We start from the raw sequence: 24,392 nt of genomic DNA on the forward strand, positions 1-24,392 counted from the left end.
GGAGTGATTGTGTGCAAAGTAAGATGAGTCCATGGAGTACGATGCAATATTCCACAAAGTGCAACGATGCCTTCTTTTTGTTTTGTTTTGTTTTTTTCAGATTGCAGAAGCAATCCTCACAAAGGAAGAGCCGGCGTGTGGTGTGGATGAGGACAGTATAGTTGGAATCCGCAGACAAATGGCCCAAAGCCTCGTGGAACATTCTGGTCGGTAAGATTATATGACAAATAATTCATCCTAATTGCTTTGACGTTTATCCCCCCCCCCCCCCCACCAGATGACCTGTCCGACTTATGCCGCTGTTGTGGGGAGAGGGACATTCCAGGGGATCCTGTGACAAACTGGGTAGGTAGTTTAGATTACAACTACTTGAAATGTTTGACTCTCGCTACGTGTTTCTTTCCCGAGGTTGAATGCTCTACCTGCAGCACGTGGTACCACTGCTGCTGTGTTGGGGAACCTGACACAGGACTGGACTTCCTCTGCCCTGTGTGTTAATGCCGTATTTAAGTTCTCTTCCAGACCATTCTCTAATCCTGGACCCAATAGGTGCAGACAGTTTAACTTTGTTTGTCTTATCCTTTTCTTTCTGTCCCCTCACCCCAACCGGAATAGCAGAAAGCCGCCACCTCTGACCTCTGAGCCTGGTTCTGCAAAGGTTTCTTCCTGTTAAAAGGAAGTTTTTCCTTTCCACAGTCGCTTATGCTTGCTCATGTGGATCTGTTGGGGTTTTTCTCTATAACAGTACAAATACAGTTTTTGGCGTGAATAAACTGTCTTTTTTTGAACAACATTGTGCTGTGTGATATTTGTGGGTGTCACACTGACCAACATGTCTTGTCATTTCTACATGACTTCCCATTGGTGCTGAATTGAACACAGTGGTTCTCAAATGGGGTCATTGTACCCCTGGGGGGACTTGAAGGTATGCCAGGGGGTCCCTTACGAAACAAAAATATATTGCAATATACTACAATTTGCATTGCAATATATTAGAAAGTACATCTCAATATATGTGAAAGATTGCCATGTATTTGAAAATATGTTGATACATGGGGGGCAGCCTATTGCTACATATATATATATATGTAGCATTACACTGCCAGCCCCATGTTGCTATGTATTTGAAAATATATGTGTGTGTGTGTGTGTGTGCGCGCATTACATTATTTATAGAGCTTCAAAAACAATACTCCAACTCAAATCACATTTTGCATGACTATCATTATTTTATGTATTGATTTACATAGAGTAAAATGTGAGCGACAGATATGATACATTATCATCAACAGGATCAAAAAATGAAGACATCTTCCTCTTGGAGTATTTTTTTTCTCATTACTCTCCAAGACATTTCATCAACAACTTATTCCTCCACATGACATTCAGTCCTCCACACTGGACCGTGGAGGGATACATGCATAAAGATTGGCGTAGTGTGGCAGATCAACTAACACACATCTTCTGTTGAATGTCATCACATCAAAAACCTGTTTTCTGCCCAGTAACTCTCTTTTCAAGCCAACTACATTTTCTACATTTAGTAGTGAACTGTGTGATTTATCATACTGTCTTCCAACAGCAAAACATTTTTGGTCATCAAGTCTCTCTGCCACAATGTAATAATACACAGTGATTATGCGTTCATCATCCAGCAAAACAGTGAAGCCGTTCCTTTTCTTTACTCTAGTGAACTGCTGTGAATAATACAGTTCTCCTTTGACGAATGTTCTACTGAATATTTTCACAACCATATCAGAGGTGACAGAAAATTTTTCTCTCATCGCCAGTATCTCCTCACCGGTAAGTTTTCGTACGTAGTGTAAACCAAGGGTCACAACTTGATCTGCTACTCTTTTAAACTTTTTCAGCTTTTTCTCACCAGTCAAGTTGTTATACAGCTGTATACATCTCGGCACAGCATTTCTCAGTGCACTGTTTTTCAAAAGAGGCAACACTTGTCTACATGTGAACTGTTTCATTATTTGTATGGGAACACACTGGGTGCCATGAAACATCTTCAGTATCTCCCCATTAAAAGACTCAAAGATGTATCCCGAATGTGCCCACAAAGGTCCCCAGTTTCTCACAGAGTCTGGCAAATGTAGACATAAATGAACGTTGAATGACACATTTTCTTTCCCATAAAGTGTTTCAAAGTGTTTGACAAACTGAACAACTAGTTTCTCACATCTTTTTAGAGCCTCTGATGTGACGGTGTCCTTACATAGAAGGAACATGAAGGTGACAAGGATCAACCAGTGCTCATAAAATGCATGGGGTAGTATTCCCTTCAGCACAAAGATGCTATAAAAAAGTAACCAGTTCTGCCATTCACTAGCTTTCCAAAACTTCCTTTGCTGAAAAGAGCGAGGCACCCTCGTGACATTGCAAGGTGGTTTAATTTCAAGGAGTCGTTGGTCAAGCTCAGGAACACGATTACCAATATAGTATGGCTCTTCATGGTGTTCACTATCCAGCCACATGCTTGTCATCTGCCTAACAACACCAAGATGAACATTGTGCATGTGGTCAGGAGGCCTTCCAGATATGATGTCAAAGTGTGGGATGTTGACAAGACACGTGGCTCCTTTAATGCCCCTCACGGATTGTGTGGTACGCACAGCCTCCCTCGCATCAGTTAGAGTTGAAGCATGGTCCCTTTTTGGAGAGTCTCTGTGTGGATAAACCCTGGCAGTGCCATTTCCCTTTGGGACCTGTTCACCAGGATGGAGACAGAGGCTGCACCCATAGTGACCATTGAACTGGACCATGTTTTGCAGAATGGGCCTGGCAACTGAATCACAAATCATAACAGCTGCAGTCACTCTACAATGCTTCACAATGTTGTTTTTTTTCCAGTTTGAAGCCAACAGTTGACAATGATCGACACTCTTGTGTGAATGGTTTCAGAAACGTTTTAACATTTGGCTTTTTAGTACCAAACCATAGACCAAAAAGTAAAACATTCTCTTTACGGACATGATATGGAAGCTCGTTTATCATCCCTTGTAATGGCCAAATTGCATACTGGGATGATTTGAATACTGGAACTCCATCACAGTTTAATGTCAAGGAGTATGCATGAGGACTATCAAGTGGGCCTCCATCTTTGCTCAGGTTATGGTACAATTTACCACAACATATGTCATCATAGTTTTCTGCATTACATGTGCAATTTCCTGACTTAAGACAAGATGCAATTTCTTCTCTCTGAAGAAGATGTTCAAGTTGTGTTTGGATGGGTAAGTATAGGAAAAAATGTCCATTCTTAAGTGAGATGTCTCTATCCCATGTAGCGTTACAAACAGAACACTGCCCTTCAGTGACTTGGTCACCGATGTAATATTCACAGTTGGGGCAGTATATGTGACATTCTAGGTGACCTTGTATTGGTTTAAGCTGTTTTAAGAACAGATGCTTTGAAGTTAGAACACTTTCAGGACAGTGGATATCTATCAAATCCAAAAGATCAGACAGGGCCACACCAGTAAGCGAGTGTCTCAAAGCATATGAAAGTATAAGTAAAGTACTCTGAGCTTTTGTTCATTGTGAACCTGTGTAAAGTGGCTCATCATCTACTAGAGGAAATCTTTCATTTCCACCGACTCCCAAATCTAATTCTTCATTGACTGACTTATCAGTGATGTCTTCTGAGGGAAATTCTTCTCCATAGCTTGTGGATTCAGAGTCAGTACAAGACTTCCAAAGTGGCTCAAAACCACAAAAATCAACATTGTCCTCAAAAGTTGATGACTGTGTTGTTTGGCTCAAATTTGGTGGTAGATCACTGGATTCCTCCTCAAACAAGACTGGGGAAGATGGACATCTAGGAGTATGATCACCAGGGTCTCCATGCCAGCTCTGTAAGGGCAAAATAATAAAGTCTGAAGACACAAAAATCACATGTGAGATCTTTGCACTGTTTAAAATTGCTTACTGCAACAATATCTCCATCATGTGCATCATCAGATACGTTGTCCGAGGAATCCTGATTTAGGTTCTGTAAGAATAAAGACATCTTAGAGGAAGTACTGTCAGTAAAATAGTCAAACACAGAAAAGTAGATGAGTAGAAGAACAGTGGCAGTTTTTAGTGGATTACTTACACTAATCCCACCATCATCTTCATCATCTTCTGTGGCATTGTCCGAGTCATGGTCAGATGAATATCGATCCAGCTTCTGTTGTGCAGGAATACAGAGCAATTTTTAATCAACACATATGTATGGTATAAATGGCTATTTAGATTCTGTTGCAGTACGTCAGATATACATGATACTTATTCTACAGCGGAATTTTTTACAAGGTAGGTTTATATAATTATAGTGTATTGTACTTACACTAATCCCACCATCATCTTCATCTTCTGAGCCATCGTCTGAGTCATGTTCAGAGGAATCCCGATCCAGCTTCTGTTGTGCAGGAATAGAGAGCAGTTTCAGACAATGCATATGTATGGTTTACACTGCTAATTATTTAGATTCTGTTGTGGTATGTTAAAATATAAATGATAATTCGACAGTATTTAGTAATAAATGGGGTTCCAATTTACTCCAATATTCCAGCCATCCAGTGTGTCCAGGTAAATTGTACTCACTGGAATGTCACCATCATGTACATCTTCAGATTTTTCGTCACAGGAGTTCTCGTCCAGGTTCTGTTGTGTAAGAATAAAGAAGTGCTGTCAGTGAAATGGTGAAACACAGAAACCACTGGACTTTGACTATAAACAGTGGCCAAAAGATCGTTTTAGAAAACACTATTGCACTTACACTTATCCCACCACCGTCTCTATCATCTTCTGAGCCATCGTCAGAGTCGTGGCCGTGGGACTCCTGATCCAGCTTCTGTGGTGTGATTGGCAAAGATAAGATTTTTTTCCACCAAATGCCAACATGGAGGGCCTTCCAATGATGCCACTCAGCATTTGGTCTGGCCCAGAACTACTTATTTGGTCAACTTACTTAGCAGATACTAAGAAGTACAATTAAATTAACCAGTTAAATGTTCCTATGTAATACAGAGTACTTTCCAATCTACTAGATTAGTCTACTAGTCTACAAAATACATACAAAAGATCATATTTTTGACTCACCATTTCCAGGTTTGACTGATGCATGTTGATGGCCTCAATCAGTTTCCTGTTAAAAGAATGAAAAAATGTCCTTGTGATCAGAGGCCCGGTGTATGGCATGTATGTGACACTATAGGTCCAAGAAGGAAGTACAGATTTATTCAGAATCAGAATCATTGTTATTGTCATGACATGTAAACATGATAGGAATGTATTTTGGTGGGAAATAGTACATTTCTAATAACCTTTAAAACAAATAAACCATAAAACTAGAACAGGAAATACAGAAAGACAGTGAATAATGTAATTTAAAAATGCAACAATGGAGTAAAGCACAAACCTCCTTTTCCAGTGTCTTTTTGTTCGTGATGGAATCTCATGTTCTGAACCCGGAGCAATGTATTTTCTTCTCCTTCCATCCATGTTTCTCGTCAACAGATCCTCGACGCCACAAGAGCAAAAAAACTACACTACCCAGAATCCTATAGTGGCAAAAGCAATGCATCTGATTGGTGAAGTGACTGTTGTCATGACGACCCGAACCGCAATGGTTTATGGAACCGCAGAATACGCGCCAGGAGAACAAAAAGAAAGATGAAGTTTGCGCTCGTTAGCTGGGCAAAGGGGAAGGATAAAGATGCATTGAGCATCGTCCCCGTGCGCTGGATAGCAGACTTCCACCCTGAAAAGTTGAACTCTCAGCAGCAGTATCTTGTCGAGTGCCGCTTCATGGGTGGCAAGAAGCCTGCTAATGGATGGCCTGTCGAACCAGCCAACATTGTGCAGTTGGCAGGTAAGTGCATTGCTAATTTTTTTTCTTACTTATTAGTCATGATAGCAGTTGAGTAGCGTTCGTGTATGAGCTCCAGGACCGTTGAAAAATTTAAATCGGGACTCTTGCCATTAGTTAAACGTGAAACATTAATTAAACTCTTTTTAAAAAGTTGTGACTGACACCTACTTTACATTGCACCAACATTTAGCATGCTATAGAGATGTGTAAAAAGCAAAACGCTGGATGGGGTAGGTAATATAAAAAAATGCAAAAGCACAAAAGTGGACAGTAAAATACACTATTTGATATCATGTAAACAAGGTAGGCATTAAAGTCTTTAAATTTTTTTATATGATAATTAATATAATACTTTTTTTAAACCAACAGATCAGGAGTCGACACTTCGAACTGTGGAGCGAAAACTCTTGCAAGAAGACCTGCCTAAAAGCAAGAAAAGACTGAGGGTACCCAACTAACCTTTTCTTGACGAAAAAGAGGAGGAAACTGTAGAACCGGTTTCGAAAAAGGTAATAGGGTTATTTTGGTGGTAGATATTTTGAAAATATATTTACATGTCTGCCAGTGTGACTGTTTCATTCATGTTGTTGTTTCATTCATTGTAAGCCAGATTTGTCAAACCCTTAGGGACTGAAGAAGATTATTATTTTTTCTTCTTCTTCTCCTCCCTAATCCTCCTCCTTCTCTTTCTTCTTTCTTTACCCAACAGAAAAACTACAAACTCAAAGCTGCAAGGCAGTCAGAGTTAGAAGTTCTTGCCCAGGATGAACCTGACCTCGCACCAGTGGAGACGTCCTCGGAGGCCTTAGCAGAAGAGAACAGGGCCGTCAGAGAAGAGAGTAAAAGACTGCGAGGCCTGCAGAGGCACGATCCTCTCAGCCAGTAAAGAACTTGAGATGCAAGTCAAGGCTTTGCATAAGGAGAACACTCAGCTGCGCAACATGGCAATTAAAGGTATCTATCTGTTTTTTTATTATTGTTCTTTTAGGTTGAAAGCAGTCTACTCATTTTTGGTGGAATTCTTAAAGATATAGCTGTCTACATTTTAGGGAAAATTACAAATGTTGTGTAGGGTTTCACCAGTAAAAACTGGAGCAGGGTTTGCCACAACGGTCCACTGAGGCAAAATTGGTGTAGCAGAATACCTGTAATGCCTTCAGAAGCCCTCACCAACACATTTTTTTTTTCACTTTCAGACGCCACAAATGAGCATAGGTGTATTATGTTTACATTTATATTTTCTTTTAGGTTATGTATTTACAACTTGCTTGGAGTCATGTTGTGGTTAATTGGCTGGGCCTTATTTTCCAGAAATTCCATCACTTTTGGCTGCTGTGATACCCTCATTTCAGAGAAGGTCGCAGAGAGCTCAAGCTATGAAGCTGAAAGCGAATCTGAGCCCAGTGTTGCTCTACCATCACTTCCCAAACCAACATCAGTGAGGACATTTCTGTCATGATAAATTGAAAACGTTCTGTCACTGGTGATGTTCTTTGTTTTTTATTCTTGTGTTTTTCTTTCGTTCTTACAATTGATTAGGTGAAACTGGGGACCGATGGCTGCACTGAAGTGTCTGTCCACTGTTGGGAAACTGCTAAGGCACAACCCACCGCCCAAGGAAAGGCCCTCCTGCTGGGCCTGTTCAGCACCGACGTCCTGCTTCAGTCTAACCTGACAGGAGGGGTCAATAAGGTCGATCCATCTGCAGAAAGACGCCAGCCTCTGGATCCCAAGAAACTTAAAGCTTTACTTGGTAAGACAGTAAGAATGTATTTTTAACTAATACACACTTTTGGACTGAAGTGTACACAACAGATGGACGAATAAAAGGCTTGAACAGCTTTGACATTCTTTTAGATAAAAAGCAATTTCTGTATCTGATTAGAATACATTAAAATATTGTATCAGTATTGAATGGATCTCCCGTAATAGTCTTAGAAGGGCTCCAATACCCAATACAGTAACACACAGTACAGGTGCTCTGACTGACCAAAATACTTCAATACAATCAACTATGACTGAGTTCCACCGTATCTTTCTTTGCAACAAAGGCTAACTTTGTCGATGTCTCTCTTATTTTATCTTGTACAGATGCAGTTGTTCAGAAACACCCAGGGGTGAAGATTTCTGACATCCGCACATCCTTAAACAAAAGCATCTGTGAGCTGAGACACCAGGAAAAGAAAAAGTCCAAGGAAAACTGAGGGACATGCTAAGGAAGAGTGGTTTTCAGAAATAATGTGGCATTTATAGAACTGCACTAAAGGACTGTTGTCCTGTTATTTGGTTGTTCAGTGTTTCTGTGTTTTATTACATTACAGTGAAGGACAGTTATTGTAATTCTTTTATTTTGGAAATATTTATTTATTTTGGAAGTGTTTTTGTTTTTGCACTGGAGACTATTTCATTTCATTACAGTGAAGGACAGTTATTGTAAATATTTCATTTATTTTTTAAATATTTTATTTTTTGGAAGTATTTTTGTATATTCTTGGTTCTGTTGCCGTCATTTGGAAAACAACAAATGTCTGTCATAACAATGTTCAGATTATGTAAACTATTTCAATATATTATTGAATATTTTGAAATATATGGCAGAAGTACATTTGATTTATTATATTTTCAATAAATACAATGATTCTAAACATAACTGAATATATTATTTCATTTAAATCAATATACTTTCCTGTATAAATCTGATTATATTTTCTTGAACAGTAAATTTTATTATCCAATATAATTTTACATTTATGTCTTCATACAAGTACAGTTCCTCCTCAAGTATATAATAATATATGATGTGGAATATTTTTCAATACATTTAACAATATAATATGTATTTGTTCAATATATGAAAACGGCAATAATTGCAGTATTTTGCCATATATTGCAGTATATGGAAAATGAGTGCAATATATGACCAAGATATATATAATAATATATTAAATAATCTATGTTCACAGTATATTCTGAGGATTCTGCGCAGCCTGAGCGTCTGACGTCACTCCGGTGAGTGTTTTCCGTGTTGGTGAAGCTTGCTGAAGCCTACGAGCGACTGAAGTGCTTGCTGTCTCTCTCTTGCTATTACTGTTAATTCACGAAGCAATCAAAAATCGGGGTTATTTACGCCCCCGGGGTTACTTCGCCCCCGATTGACCAAGCGATCTCTCGTGAATTACATTTCTTCTCCGCCGTTAGCGCCACCGGCGTGCTAACTAGCTTAGCGTGCTAACTAGCTTGGTCCGCCGGGACCGCTATGGCGTCCTCCCCTCTGTCTTCTTTTCTTTCCTGCTCAGTGTGCCGTATGTTGAGTCAGAACCCTGCCTCCCTTGACGATAGGGGTATTTGCGTAAAGTGCAGTGTATTGACAGCGCTGGAGGCCAGGGTAACCGAGTTAGAGGAGTGGCTGCGCAGATGTGAGGGGCAGGGCAGCGCTAGCTATAGCGAGGTAGCGGCAGGGCTCGCAGCCCGTTCCCGCAGTGAGAGGAGTGTTAGCAAGCCTAGCCCCACAGCATGTCCCGAGCAGCCGGGACAAGACCAGGACCGGTTTGTGACGGTCCGGAGGAAGGCTAGTGCTAAGCACCGCCACGTAGCACTCCAAGAACCGCTTCACGTCTGCAATAGGTTCTCTCCCCTCAGCGACGACACGCCGGCTGAACTGGACTCGCTGGTGATTGGCAGCTCTATAGTTAGAGACGTGAAGCTGCCAGCGGTGAAGGTTAGGTGTTACCCGGGGGCCAGAGTGGGGGACATCGAGGGGAACCTTATGCTTTTAAAACAGGAGGGTAGGAGATTCCGTCGAGTCGTGATTCACGCAGGCGGTAATGATGCCCGGCGGAGACAATCAGAGGTGCTCAAATTACAAGTAGCCTCGGTGTGTGAATTGGCTAAGTCGATGTCTGATGCCGTAATATTCTCTGGTCCCCTGCCCAATTTGGTCAATGATGAAATGTATAGCCGACTTTCATCATTCAATCGCTGGTTGTCTAGATGGAGTGAGGAAAACGGAGTTATTTTTCTAAACAACTGGTGCACCTTCTGGGGAAAGCCTGGGCTCATCCGCAGGGACGGCATCCACCCAACTTTGGATGGTGCAGCCCTTTTAGCTCACAATATGGCTGATCGGCTTCGAACTCTAAATTGACAATCCAGCTATGAGCCCCGGGCGCAGAGCAGTCGTGTAGAACACTCCTCTGTTGATCTTGTTGATCCCGTCACTAATCCTGCTCCCGGATTTTTACAAGTCCAGCATGGAGGTTTACCTAGGCTAACAGAGACTGAGTCTGTCCAAAGTGCTCCAAGCATTAAAAAAAAGTCAATGGGTAAAAAGCTTAACATCTGTACAAGACAAAATAACTTTTCCAGTAGGAAATACATAAAATGTGGTCTACTAAACATTAGAGCAATCTCCACTAAATCTCTGTTAGTTAATGACCTTATCGGTGACAATAACATTGATCTCCTTGCTCTAACAGAAACTTGGCTCCAGCAAGATGATTATGTGAGGCTCAATGAATGTACCCCTCCAACCTATGTTAATTTCCAAACAGCTAGATCAACAGGTCGAGGTGGAGGTGTGGCAGTGGTTTCCCACTCCAGTCTTCTTCTTAAACCCAAAACTAATGTTAAATTCAACTCTTTTGAAAGCTTAATACTAACGCTTACTTGTCCAAATTGGAAGAATCAAAAAGCTGTGCTATTAATTATTGTGTATCGACCTCCTGGTCCTTACTCTGACTTTTTAACTGAGTTCTCAGAGTTTTTAAGCAATATAGTATTGACTCATAACAAGATCCTTATAATAGGTGACTTTAACATCCATGTGGATGATTCTGGTGACAGTTTGAGTAATGTGTTTATTGCAGTATTAGATAGTATCGGTTTCACTCAAAACGTTGATGAATCCACTCATAGTCACAAGCACACCCTGGATCTGGTCTTAACATATGGGATAGAGGTCAGGGACCTAAATGTTCTCCCTCAGAACCCCATACTCTCAGACCATTTTTTAATTACTTTTCAGGTTTTGATTGAAGACTACTCTGCTCAAAAAGATAAAATTAAGCTGATACGGACATTATCTGAAAAATCTGTGGCTCGGTACAAAGAATTGATCCAGCCTGCATTTGCTGCATTATCTTGTGAACTCACAGAAATGAGCTTATTGACCAGTGGTGATAATAGTGATCAGTTTGTTGACAGTGCTATGCACTCACTAAAATCTGCCCTTGACGTAGTGGCCCCGTTGCAGCTGAAAACCAATCGACCCAGGCGCGTTGCTCCATGGTTTAATTCTGAAACCCGGGTTCTCAAACAAAAAACTCGGCAATTAGAAAGACTGTGGCGTAAATCTAAATCAGAACAATCTCTGAAGGCCTGGAAATGTAGCTTGCTAAGCTATAAACAAATTCTCTTTAAAGCCAAGACGTTATATTACTCTCGTTTAATAGAAATAAACAAAAATAACCCTCGGTTTCTGTTCAACACTGTAGCCAGACTGACAACCAGTCATACTGTAGTGGAACCAGTAATCCCAGAATCTTTAAACTGCCATGACTTTCTTAAATTCTTTAATGATAAAATCATAACCATTAGAGGTAAAATCAGTGAAGCGCTTTCCTCAGATCAAGCTCAGGGAATCCAGCCACTGCCTCCACCTGAAATACCTGAAATACTAGATAGTTTCTCATTAGTAAATGGGGCTGAGATTACTTCGATTGTAATGTCTTCTAAAACCTCAACCTGTCTCCTAGATCCAATTCCAACTAAGCTTTTCAAAGATATCCTTCCAGTTATCTTAAATACGATCATAACTATAATAAATACCTCTCTAGAAAATGGCTATGTGCCACAGTCATTTAAATTCGCAGTAATCAAACCACTGCTGAAAAAACCTAATCTTGATCCTGATATTCTAGCTAACTACAGACCGATATCAAATCTGCCTTTTATTTCAAAAGTCCTGGAAAAAGTCGTGGTTAAACAGCTTTACCGCCACCTACAGGACAATAGTTTATTTGAGAAATTTCAGTCAGGATATAGAGCTTATCACAGCACTGAGACTGCGTTAGTTAAAGTCACTAATGACTTGCTATTGGCGGCTGACGCAGGTCTAGTCTCAATCCTGGTTCTCCTAGACCTCAGTGCAGCTTTTGATACAATCGACCACAATATTCTCCTGCAGAGGTTAGAATGTGAGGTCGGCATCAGAGGAAAAGCCCTCTGCTGGTTCAAATCCTATTTATCTAATAGGTACCAATTTGTTCACGTTAACCAACAGTCCTCACCGTGCTCCCAGGTCAGTTATGGGGTTCCTCAAGGGTCCGTGCTCGGGCCAATTTTATTTCTGTTATATATGCTTCCTTTAGGGAACATAATTAGAAGTCACGATATCAATTTTCATTGCTATGCAGATGACACACAACTGTATTTATCTATGAAACCTGATCAAACTAATCAAATAGACAGACTCAGTGACTGTATCAGAGAAATTAAAACCTGGATGACTACGAACTATCTCCGTCTGAATCCTGGCAAAACAGAGGTCATTATACTAGGCCCCCATAAACTGAGAGAGTGTCTATCTGAACAGATTATCACCTTAGATAACGTCAGTGTATCCTCCTCCTCTACTGTCAGGAACCTCGGGGTCTTATTTGATCAGGATATCTCCTTTAAAGCACACATCAACCTGGCTTGTAAAACAGCATATTTCCACTTGCGCAACATAGCTAAAATAAGAAACATTCTACCTAGAAGTGATGCAGAAAAACTCATCCATGCATTTGTTTCTGCGAGATTGGACTACTGCAACTCCCTTCTCGCAGCCTGCCCAAAAAGTGTATTAAAAAACTTTCAGTTGGTTCAAAATGCAGCCGCCAGATTATTAACTGGAACTAGAAGACGTGAACACATTACTCCCGTTCTAAAATCTCTTCACTGGCTTCCAGTCGAGTTTAGAGTTAGATTTAAAATCCTTCTCCTCACTTACAAAATCCTAAATGGGATGGCTCCAACCTATCTCCAAGATGCTTTAACGCCTTATCAACCAATCAGAGCACTTCGCTCTCAAAATGCAGGGTTACTGGTGACTCCTAGAGTCTCTAAATGGACACTAGGTGGAAGAGCCTTTAGCTATCAGGCACCGTTTTTATGGAACCAGCTTCCAAGTGGTGTCAAAGAGGCAGACACAGTCTCCACATTTAAGGTTAGGCTCAAGACGTTTCTCTTCGATGCAGCCTATGATCAGGTCAGCTAGGGATTCTAAACTAAACTAAATTAAACTAAACTAAACAAACAAACCAAACCAAACTAAAGTAAACCAAACTAAACTAAACTAAACTAAAACAAACCAAACCAAACTACAGTAAACCAAACTAAACTAAACTAAACTAAACTAAACTAAACTAAACTAAATTAAATTAAATTAAATTAAATTAAACTAAACCAAACCAAACCAAATTACACTAAACAAAATTAAACTAAACCAAACTAAATTAAACTAAACTAAACTATACTAACTAAATACTAGTTTAAACAGTTAAGTATCCACAAAGCTGCCCCAGGAGCTAGAATGCTGTGGGAAGTACGGTGCACTGAGCCCTGTCCTCTAATGTCTGAATGTTCTTCCCTTTAGTCCCTTCATTGCTTTTCCCCTGCTGTCCCCCCCTTCGAGGGGGAGTCTTCTCCAGTTTCAGTTGCTGACTCCACTATTACGAGGGCCTACGAACAAGCTCCGTCCGGACCGGGAGGACACTCCTGTCGGTCCTTCCCGTGGACTGGCTTCGGTTCTACTGCTGGGATCCGTGGTTCTTGTGCTGGACCGTCCAACGGACTGTCCTCAACATAGTCCTAGGCTTTACTTCTTATTGTCTCATGCTAGCTGTTGCCAAAGCTGTCCGTCCCTGGGAGAGGGATCCCTCCATACTGTGGTTCTCCCCAAGATTTCTTCTTTTCCCACTGGGTTTCTGGAGTTTTTTCTTGCCGGATGTGAGGGTCGAAGGTGGTGGTTGCTTCGTTCTGTCTCGTTACTGTAAATATTGACATATTACCATTATGCTTATTCACTGTTTTTACTTTTACCGACAAATGTAACATCTTGAAGCCCTCTGAGGCAACTGTTGTTGTGATACTGGGCTATACAAAAATAAATTGATTGATTGATTGATTGAGTATATGAATTGACATTAAATATATCATGATTTTATATATTGAGAAATATATTTTTGTTTCGTAAGGGGTATGTGACTTGAGGTGTAAAAGCTAGCAACAAAACACAGTTATTAAATAAAATATGTAATTTCATTAAATGGATGTCATAACTAAGTGATTCCTTTTCATGACCACAAACCCAGAGCGTCCTCCCATACCATGATGGCTTGACACCACCTGACACATTCCACATGTTCATGAATCAGATTGTTGTCTATTACAGTCCAAAGACGGGGCACTTTACATGGATTACCTCTGTGTAGAAATGTATTCGATATAATAGAATCACTCACTTTTGAATTGTGTTTGTTTTTATAAACACTGCAAGAAACGTCTCTTCAAATGATTGATATGTTGCACTGTTGTAGTTTCAATAAATGTAACAGATGGTGTAGTGACTTTTTTTGTACAACCACAAATGCTCAGGCCTAATCAGGGTGCTTCAATTAATAAATTAGCCGGGGGGGGGGGGGGGGGGGGGGGGGGTGGGGGGGGGGGTGGGGGGGGGGGGGGGGGGGGGGGGGGGGGGGATTTCACATGCCATGAACCACTTATCGAACTGATCAATACGCTGACAGCAGTCACAGGTTGATCCAGCTTCAGAGCAGATGTGACTGTCTGCACACTCCATGTCAAGATGTGACCGAGGTGTGGCCCCGCCCCCTCGGTGACGTCACGGGATCCCGATGCTAGCTAGCTTTGTAGCTACAAACAATGCTGAATGTGCTCAACAATTGAAGGAATGATAATGGACATGAGTCACAGTGATGTTTATTGAAAGAATCAGTACGTACATGAGTGCTGTTGAAATGCCAGGCCAATACTACCAGCTTATGAAGGCTTGTGACTGTCTGCCTGCACTCCATGTCAAGATGTGACCGAGGTGTGGCCCCGCCCCCTCGGTGACGCGTCAGGACCCCGACGCCACCGTTTCTATCATGCTGATATGAGCGCACGCAGCAGCAGAGGCAGCTGGGTGACAGTCACGACCTGAAACAAGTTCATCAAACAAGGATAAACAGTCACAGAAGGTAACACGCTTTGGAGCTTCATTGTACATGTTGTGGAAAGGCGTTCACCAGGACAGCTGTAGGCTTCAGTCGGGTCTTTCCGCATCTGCTGTTGCTAGCAGTAACAACGGACGCTGGAGGCGTTCGGTCACCAGTTAACATGGTCACAGGTTGATATGGAACACCGGAATGCCGACATGGCATGGCCTCCTCTTTAGCCACATGGAGGAGCATTAGCTAACAAGCTAACACATCCTCGCATAGCTAGCTTAACTACCGAGTTAAACAGGCTCATAGCTGTAACTACTTGAGTATATAATCATTTAAACAGAGCAAACAGGGCTGCAGTGGTGAAAGTTACACGACAAACCAATAATTATCAAAGACTTACCCCAGCCAGTTGAAGTTGGCCTGTAGGGACAGCGGCGTGCAGCGCACAGCGTCCCGGGCGTCCGGCTCCGGCCTGAGTAACGGGCTCTCTGCACAACTCAGCCACTTCCTGAACTTCAGCAGGCTCCTGGTTTCCTGTCTTTCTGACGGGACGAGCTGGTTACTGCCGGTGTGTCTGAAGTTGTTCCAGAGGTCAGACACACCTGCAGTAACCAGTAACCAGCTCGTCCCGTCAGAAAGACAGGAAACCAGGAGCCTCCTGCAGGTCAGGAAGCGGTGGAGTTGTGCAGAGAGGCGGGACATTCTTGCGCATGCCCAAACTTCAAAATCCAAAACCGATGGTTATTTTTTTAAGCTACATTTAATTAAATAAAATAAGATAAAATAAGATTGTCATATTTTTCACGATATGAGTTGAAATTACTTATATTTTATAAGTGGAGTTAAATAATACAAATATTTCTGTTAAAATATGGTTAATAAATATAAGCAACATTTACTGGAGGTCAAAATCACTTTTTTCAGTGTGAGCAGGTTCTCCTCCGCGGCTCGCCATTCCCCCTGGGCCTGTGGCCTCTGACCTGGTGACGGGTGGCAAGGCTGTTCTCGTCATCAGAAAGTGAGTAAATGAACCAGAAATCTGTTTGAGAAGCTGAACAGCTCAGCATGATCGGATCTGACACTGAACAGAGCATCCGTTACTGCGTAGCACTGACCATATCTGTGATCTTATATCTGTTATTTATTTCATTACACCGTGACAGGCTGCAGCTTGTAGCGGCAGCCTCTCGCTGTGGCGTAACGTTAATCCAGTGTCCACTGTTGTGTGTTTTTTGCAGACAACAGGGAAGTCATTTTTGCAAAATAAACAAAACATAAATCCACAAGTAATAAATTGTGAGGGTTCACGCGTCGTAAAATATTCTCCGTCTCTCTGTCATGCAGCAGCATCACTCCTTCCGCAAACAAGCACAGTGGAAGTGGGAGTCCGGACAAGATGGCGGCAGTGATCAGCTCGCTCTTCTAAGCCCGAGCTCCTCAGCCCCGAAACTTGGACATTAACTCATACTCAGACTGAAAATATTTGCAGAACAGCAACTGCAAGAAAGGTATCTGTTGTGCCTGAACGAAAGAAACTGCTCCGGTAAGCTTATTCAGAGTTAAAAACGATGTCCGGCGGAAAACCGAGCGTTAGCCCTAAGCTAACTGCTAACGCTGCTACTGCAGATCACGACTACGTTCCGATGGATACCTCTGCAAGCCTTGCAGGTAAGAGAAAGAACCCACATTCCACTCCAACCAAAACGGGTGCACCACCATCGACTAAGATGAAGACGACACAAGAACAGTCCTACGACAACCTGATTGAAGCTATTGCTAAGCTAACCGATAAAATGGATGGGTTCGGGACACAGCTAAAAGAAACTGCCACCATGGTGGCTAGCATCACACAGCCTGTTGAAATAAACACCTGATATAAAGGAATGTCAAAACAAAATCCAAAGGTTTGATAAAGACATCCCCGGGCTTGTTCAAGAAAACCAGGAGCTAAAGAGGGTCACTGAGTTGGAGAGGTACAAGAGGCGGTGGAACCTCAAGATTCACGGAATAAAGGAAAAGGATGACGAGCACATCCGTGAGGAGGTCGTCCACATTCTGTCACAACTCGCACCGCAGTGGGCAGACGCCATGGGAGCCGTTGTTGACAGCGTTCATCGCCTAGGAAAACGAGAGAATGGAAGAAACCGCCAGGTGATGATCCAGTTTGTCACGCGATACCATCGTGAGGAATTTTGGAGGGTGACCAAAAACTCCAAACTCTGCAAAGAAGCTGGAATCAGATTCAAACAAGACTTCTGCAAAGCTGACAGGGAGGCCCGAGCTGCAGCTTGGCCGCGCTGATGGGAAAAGTGTCTGGTTCAGAGGCCATGTGGGATACCTCCATGGAAAAAAGGTTGAAATATAAGACATGGACTCAATCAAGTTTGGCTTATATGTTGCTGCTTGTCAGTAAAGTTCTTTTGGACATGTTCTCACGGTTGAAATACATTCTTTTGATGTTTGCACTTTAATAGCAGCTTTCATTTAAAACTGTTTATACTTATTTGCATTGTACTTTACTACCTTTAACAGGTAAATTTATGAAGGTCAGTTTTTATCACCTTCTTGTATTACAAACTTCACATTCTTTATAGAATTTATTTCTGCTTAAAATTTTCAATGTTGTGGCAAAACCATAACATATAAGCTATTGTTACTTTATATGTAAGTTAGAATTACAGTTGTGAGTTAATAACAACTTATCAAACAGTTTTATTCAAGGGGCTCATTTTTCTATTCTTAACACCCAAGACTCACTTGAGACTTTTTCTTTTTTTTACTCTATCCTTTATTTATGTCTTTGTTTAATGCAACTTTTTCTTCTGTTTCGCTAAATGTTAGGGGTTTGAGAGACTCTATTAAGAGAAAAGCTACATTTTTATTTCTCAAAAATGAAAAAGCACATTGCTATTTACTTCAGGAAACCCACAGCAATGATACAGATGAAAAAATATGGTCCAACCAATGGGGTGAAAAAATATACTTTAGTCATGGCACAAATAGACCTGCAGGGGTCGCCATACTCCTACATAACTTCCCTGGAAAAATTATTTCTACAAAAAAAGATTCTTCAGGTCACTGGATTGTTTGCATTTTTGAAACAAACAACCAATTCCTGATTCTAGGGAACATTTATGGTTATAATAACCTCAACCAAAATAAACAATTGATTACAGAACTAACTACTATACTCACAGAACTATCTCAAACTTATATTAACAGTAAAATTATTCTAGGTGGTGATTACAATATGGTGATGGATGAATGGCTTGACAGGCAACCCTCAAGATTCCAAAATCATCATTTTAATTGCACGTTGTCACAATTCTGTAATGATCTCCAACTAAATGACATATGGCAACACAAAATCCAGACAAACACATCTTTACGTGGTTCAAACCAGATGGAACCATCAAATCCAGATTAGACTTTTGGCTTATTTCTGAATTTACACCTGCTCTCAACATCAACTGCTCAATTACTGCCGCACCGCTTACGGATCATTGTATGGTTAAACTAACTATTTCCCCCATAAATATTAGTAGGAGGAATAAAGGCTATTGGAAATTTAACTCAAATCTTTTAAAGAATGAACACTATTGTCAGGATGTAATAAGGACTATAGAAGATGTTTCCAAAGACACTGCGTTTCAATCTTACAGTGAAAAATGGGAATTTCTAAAATACAAAGTACGCCAGATATTCATATCACACAGCAAAACTATAAGCCGAGCCAATAAACAAAAACAATTTGATATTGTACAAGAAATCCATAATACTTGCAATAAACATTCTTTGAATGAGCAAGAAAAACACAAATTAATCTTACTGCACTCTCCCTTAGACAACATTTTCATCCACAAAGCAAAAGGAGCCTATGTCAGGTCCAGAGCAAAGTGGATCGAGGAAGGAGAGAGAAGTTCAGCATATTTCTGCAGACTAGAGAAAAGAAGACAAGAAGGAAATACAATCAAACTTTAGTCATTGATGGTGAAGAATGTAAAGATCCCGTTAAAGCGATACTTCAACATTTTGGCAAATTGGCCCATCTAGGGCAATTCGGTAGTCATTTAGAACAGCATACTTACTTTCTTTGTGAGGGCGAGCTGTTGTTTATTCAGCGGTGAGTCTGAGGAGAGCTTCACGGCGGACATAATGGAAGTGGACGGTACAGTTGCTTCCCTCGTCAAACTCATCAAATACACAATCCAACAACCCCAAAACACTTTGGTGGACACGTTATAATCCCCACATTCACTACGCTGTGAAATATTAATGCAAAATTACGAGATTGAGCGTTTTTTTGCGAAGATTGCTAAAACGGAACTACTTACTAAACATGGCGTCTGGGCGTAGTGATCTCAAAAGAAAAAGTAGTTCCCAATATTTGCTTCAATGTCGTAATGCTACAATATTATGTGTTGGTGTTCCACAGCGTAGTGAATGTGTGGATTATAACGTGTCACCAAAGTGTTTTGGGGTTGTTGGATTGTGTATTTGATGAGTTTGACGAGGGAAGCAACTGTACCGTCCACTTCCATTATGTCCGCCGTGAAGCTCTCCTCAGACTCACCGCTGAATAAACAACAGCTCGCCCTCACAAAAAAAGTAAGTATGCTGTTCTAAATGACTACTGAATTGCCCTAGATGGGCCAATTTGCCAAAATGTTGAAGTATCGCTTTAAGATTTCCCAAAAAATCTTTCAATTTTATAGCCGATTGTACTCCTCTTCCTTCTCACAGAGTGATGCAGAATTTTTTTTTGAATCTATTGCTGAACAAATTCCTAAAGTTGATGAATGCTTTAGAAAAATATGTGATGCAGAGATTCGAATGGATGAAGTTGAAAAAGCTCTAAAATGCTTATCACTCGATAAATCACCAGGCTGCTTAACGACTCATTTTTACAGACACTTCTGGCTTAATCTAAAAGACTTATTTTTCAATCTGCTACAAGAGATCTTAACGACTTTAATTTTACCAAATACTATGAAACAAGGTGTTATCACCTTAATCCCCAAACCTGGTAAGGACCCAAAACTAATTGACAACCTTCGACCAATCACTCTATTGAACAATGATTACAAAATGTTAACTCATATATTTGCCAATAGACTTAAAACAGGTATCGCTGACATTATATCGGAAACTCCATCTGGTTTCATTAAGGGACGTTCAATTCACAATAATATACGACTTATTCTTGACTTGATCAATTACAAGGATTTAATTAACGACAACGGTTTTATTTTATTTCTAGATTTCTTTAAAGCTTCTGACATGTTAGAGCACCAATTCATGTTTAAAACGCTAGAAATGCTAGGTTTCGGAAATCACTTCATAGATTTCGTTAAATGAATATATACGGACGGTAACAGTGCCGTTATACTACCACAGGGCACTGCCCCAAGATTTTCAGTTAATAAGGGAATAAAGCAGGGCTGCCCTGTCTCGCCCTTACTATTCATTGCAGCAGCTGAGATGTTCTCGATTCTAATGAAAAATCCGACTTTGACAGATTAACTATTTTAGGGAAACAACTAACCATCAGTCAGTTGGCTGATGATACAGCCATGTTCATGAAAAACTCTGATCAACTGCCAAAAATCCTTCATTCTGTTGATTTTTTTTCTAAAGCGTCTGGTTTAAATTAAATTTCAGTAAATGTAAATTATTACCTATTCATGATTGTGATCTGTCAGCCATTCATAACATTCCTGTAAAGACAACAGTGAAATATCTGGGTGTATATATCACTAAAGATATCGAACAATTATCCAAACTTAATATATGGAACTGTGTAGAAAAATCTAAAACTCATCTGAATTCATGGTCTCAGAGAGACATCTCTGTTGTAGGAAGAACTTTTCTCACTAAAATGGAATGTATTTCCAGATTCATTTACCCCGCTTACTCCTTATCCGTACCTAAAGATGCTATCAAAGCAATTAATCAAACCATCTTCAGCTTCATTTGGAAAGGGAAAACGCATTACATTAAAAAAGGTGCTATGGTTAAGGAATATGAGGAGGGGGTGTAAAAGCCACAGACTTTGAATGAATCAATGGAACTATCAAAATAAACTGGTTGAGACAGTTTCATAAACAACCCAAACGATTCTGGTTTCACATCCCAAATGACATTTTCACAAAATTAGGAGGAATAGAGTTCATACTTAAATGTGATTATGACCTAAATAAGCTCCCAATCAAAATGTCTTCATTCCATCAGCAGACTCTACTATACTGGAAGTTCATTTACAAGCATAATTTCAGTCCCCATTTGACCCCAATTTGGAACTGTAGATGTGTTCTACATAAACGCAAATCTATATTTCTACAAAATTGGTTTGATAAAGGAATCTGGTCTGTAATGCATCTACTGGACTGCTCTGGACAAATGCTAACTTTTGAAAGTGTCAATACCAAATTTAATATAACTGACAAGCGCCAGTATAATCAAGTAGTTAAAGCAATACCTCAGGCAGTCCTGTTAACGGCATCGGACTTGCATAAAAACAAAATTCAGGCAAGTCTCCCATCACTCATGCTGAATGGTTACAGGCTAAATGATTCCAAACTTACCAACTTTGCTCTTAGAAATATATTTAATAAAGAAATTTTCCCAAATCCATCATCGAGAAATTCAATCCTAAATTTTTTCTCCAAAAAAGAAGCTCAAATTTTAAGATCTAAATTCTTCAAGTTTCCAATTGCCTCCAAAATGAAAGAAAATCATTTCAAAATTTTGAATAGAATCTATCCCTCAGCTGATTTCTTAAGCAAACGATTTGGTTTTGAGAATAATAACTGCTCCTTTTGTAATGAACACAGTGAAACTACAGATCATCTGTTCTATGAATGTGTGTATTCTGAAGCCTTTTGGGATGACCTACATCACTGGTTATCTAAGTATGCACCACTTCCTGCTTTTGAATGTGAAAATATTTTGTATGGATTTGTAATTGATAACTTCTTGCTAGACATGTTAGTGAATGTGATTGTAATACTAGGAACATTTTTCATACACAAATGCAGATTTCTAAAATCTAAACCTGTTTTTATTGTGTTTCATAAAGAAATGTCTCTATTCTTCTCATCATTGAAACATGTGAAAAAACGGACTGCTGTGAAACTTTTTAACATGATTGAAGATATCAAACTCATGGACAACCCCGAACCCATCGGACATTCATGTGGACGGACCCCTCTTATTTTATTAGTTTTATTTTATTTGCTCCTTTCTTTCTATCCTGTATGACTGTTTGTGTTACTTTTCGTACCTATAGGTGAAAGTAAGCCGGAACGCACCGGAACGCACCGGAACGCCGTGCCGGTAAGAAATATCCTGGCCTCTTCTACTGGAACGCCCCGGAACGCCTCTGAAAAGCAACTTTCCCTCATGCATACAAAGCAAGCCCTTTTTTTTCCAAGCAAATTTTACCGAAATAAGTGTAAAATTGATGAATACATGAAACTCATCTCCAGACTACATCTTCTGTGACGTGTTGAACAAGGTTAATGCGCCTGACGAGCCCTGGAGCACTGGCTTACCGTGACAGGTTGCAGCTTGTAGCAGCAGTCTCTTGCTGTGGCGTAACGTTAATCCAGTGTCCACTGTTGTGAGTTTTTTGCAGACAACAGGGAAGTCATTTTTGCAAAATAAAAAAAAACATAAATCCACAAGTAATAAATTGTGAGGGTTCACGCGTCGTCTCTCTGTCATGCAGCAGCATCACTGCTTCAGCAAACAAGCACACGTGAAGTGAGGTAAACTCAATGCTTCTTTTCATTGGATGGCTGGTTGCCTTGGTGATGTAAGGACACTCCCCCCCGTCCCCGTCTCAAGAGACAACCAGGACAGGTCAAAAATGCAAAAAAAAAATTTAACTAAAAACAACATGTACATATATATATAAATATTATTGTTGCGGCGGCAGGCGCCACTGGGGGCCGCCATACGCAAAGCATCATGGGAGGGGATTGTTCGGGCCGTTTCAAGATGTATTTTGTGTTAAAATGTGTTAAAATGTACTTCGTTTTGTTGTAGGTGTGTTAAGTTATTGTTTTTCTATGTGTTGATGCCGTTTTTCTGGTCTTTTTATGTTAAGTTTCGTTTACGTTATGTTGGACCAACAGTGAGACGGGTCGGTGTGAGAGTGACCTGGCCTCTGTGCGGACATTGTTTGGTGTGAGCAACATGCTCCCAATACGTATTGGTTGTTACAACAACAAAAGTCCTGGTAGAGCAACAGGGCAGCAGTCTTCGTCAGTTGTTTCCTCCATCATGAAGAGGCCGCCATCACAGTATGTATCACTTTTACACATTCAAAATAAAATTAAAACAGTTAAAAAAAAAACGTTATGCTTTCAAGGATGTCAAAAAAAAGCAGGCTTTATCAATATCTGTTTTGTACTGTTGCCTCGCGGAGGCAGAACGGGTGACGAGGCTCAATATGAAGGATCCTGGAACGGAGGCTCCGGGTCTGTTATCGTATGAGTGTGATCGCCATAGACACAGGCTTTGTTTTCTCCTGTCTGTGAGGCTAAACAGCGCTGTGGTCGCCATGACAACGTGCCTCGGACAGAGGTTTACTGTCTGCTAACAGTCAGAGTCCTAACATAACACATGTTGTCCCATCAGTGACGACCAGCAGCCTTGAAGTCTGTATTTACCCAGGATTCCACAGCGCCCACAGCTTCTGCCACTACCGGGAGTCAGCGCCACTTTGCCATGGCGCCGCCGAGCAGCGAGCGGTCCAGGGGAACCAGCATGGCTCAGGGGGCTGGAGGGAAACGGACAGTGCCCCCTGCGGGTCTGGAGGAGGACCGGGACGGTCTGGAGGATCCAGAGGATCTAGAGGATCTGGAGGGTCTGGAGGACCAGCAGGTCGGGGGAGGGCAGAGATGTGAACACGCACGCACACACGAACAACAACAAACAATACAGCAGAAGCCATAACCCCCCCAGCGGCTCAGTCTGACCCCATGACCCTTCAGTCATCTGAGACCACAATGAATCCAACATGGCCGAACGATTGATCAAGACTGAATCCTGGACCTGGTTCTGGTCTGGAGCAAACTGGATCCTGGTCCTGGTCCTGGTCTGGAGTAGACTGAATCCTGGTCCCATCCTACTTCAGATTAATTGGATCCTGGATTAGTTGATCCAGGATAACCCAGACATCCCGGATTAATCCTGATCTGGGTTTTGGCCGCTGGTGAGATTCCTCACATGTCCAGCAGGGGGAGCAGAGAGAGGGGAGGAGGAAGGAGGAAGAGGGGGAGAAGGAGAAAGACGGGGAGGAGGAG

The 24,392-nt window shown here is 41.1% G+C and overlaps 1 protein-coding gene and 1 long non-coding RNA gene across 2 annotated transcripts in view; both read left to right on the forward strand.

Moving 5' to 3' along the window:
* Positions 1 to 390: 390 nt before the first annotated feature.
* Positions 391 to 24,392, forward strand: part of LOC115398828 (docking protein 2-like) — a 43,957-nt gene continuing 19,955 nt past the window's right edge. Inside the window, exons 1-3 of the mRNA XM_030105826.1 lie at positions 391 to 431; positions 7,080 to 7,086; positions 17,047 to 17,054. Coding sequence (XP_029961686.1) covers positions 414 to 431; positions 7,080 to 7,086; positions 17,047 to 17,054 — 33 coding nt within the window. The 5' untranslated portion in view covers positions 391 to 413. The remainder of the gene's footprint in view (positions 432 to 7,079; positions 7,087 to 17,046; positions 17,055 to 24,392) is intronic.
* LOC115398837 (uncharacterized) lies at positions 7,201 to 8,106 on the forward strand. Its single transcript, XR_003932607.1, has 3 exons — positions 7,201 to 7,307; positions 7,409 to 7,622; positions 7,961 to 8,106. It is a non-coding gene; the product is annotated as an uncharacterized LOC115398837 (long non-coding RNA).

The sequence above is a fragment of the Salarias fasciatus genome, chromosome 12 (genome assembly GCF_902148845.1).
Source record: "Salarias fasciatus chromosome 12, fSalaFa1.1, whole genome shotgun sequence".
NCBI lineage: Eukaryota > Metazoa > Chordata > Actinopteri > Blenniiformes > Blenniidae > Salarias > Salarias fasciatus.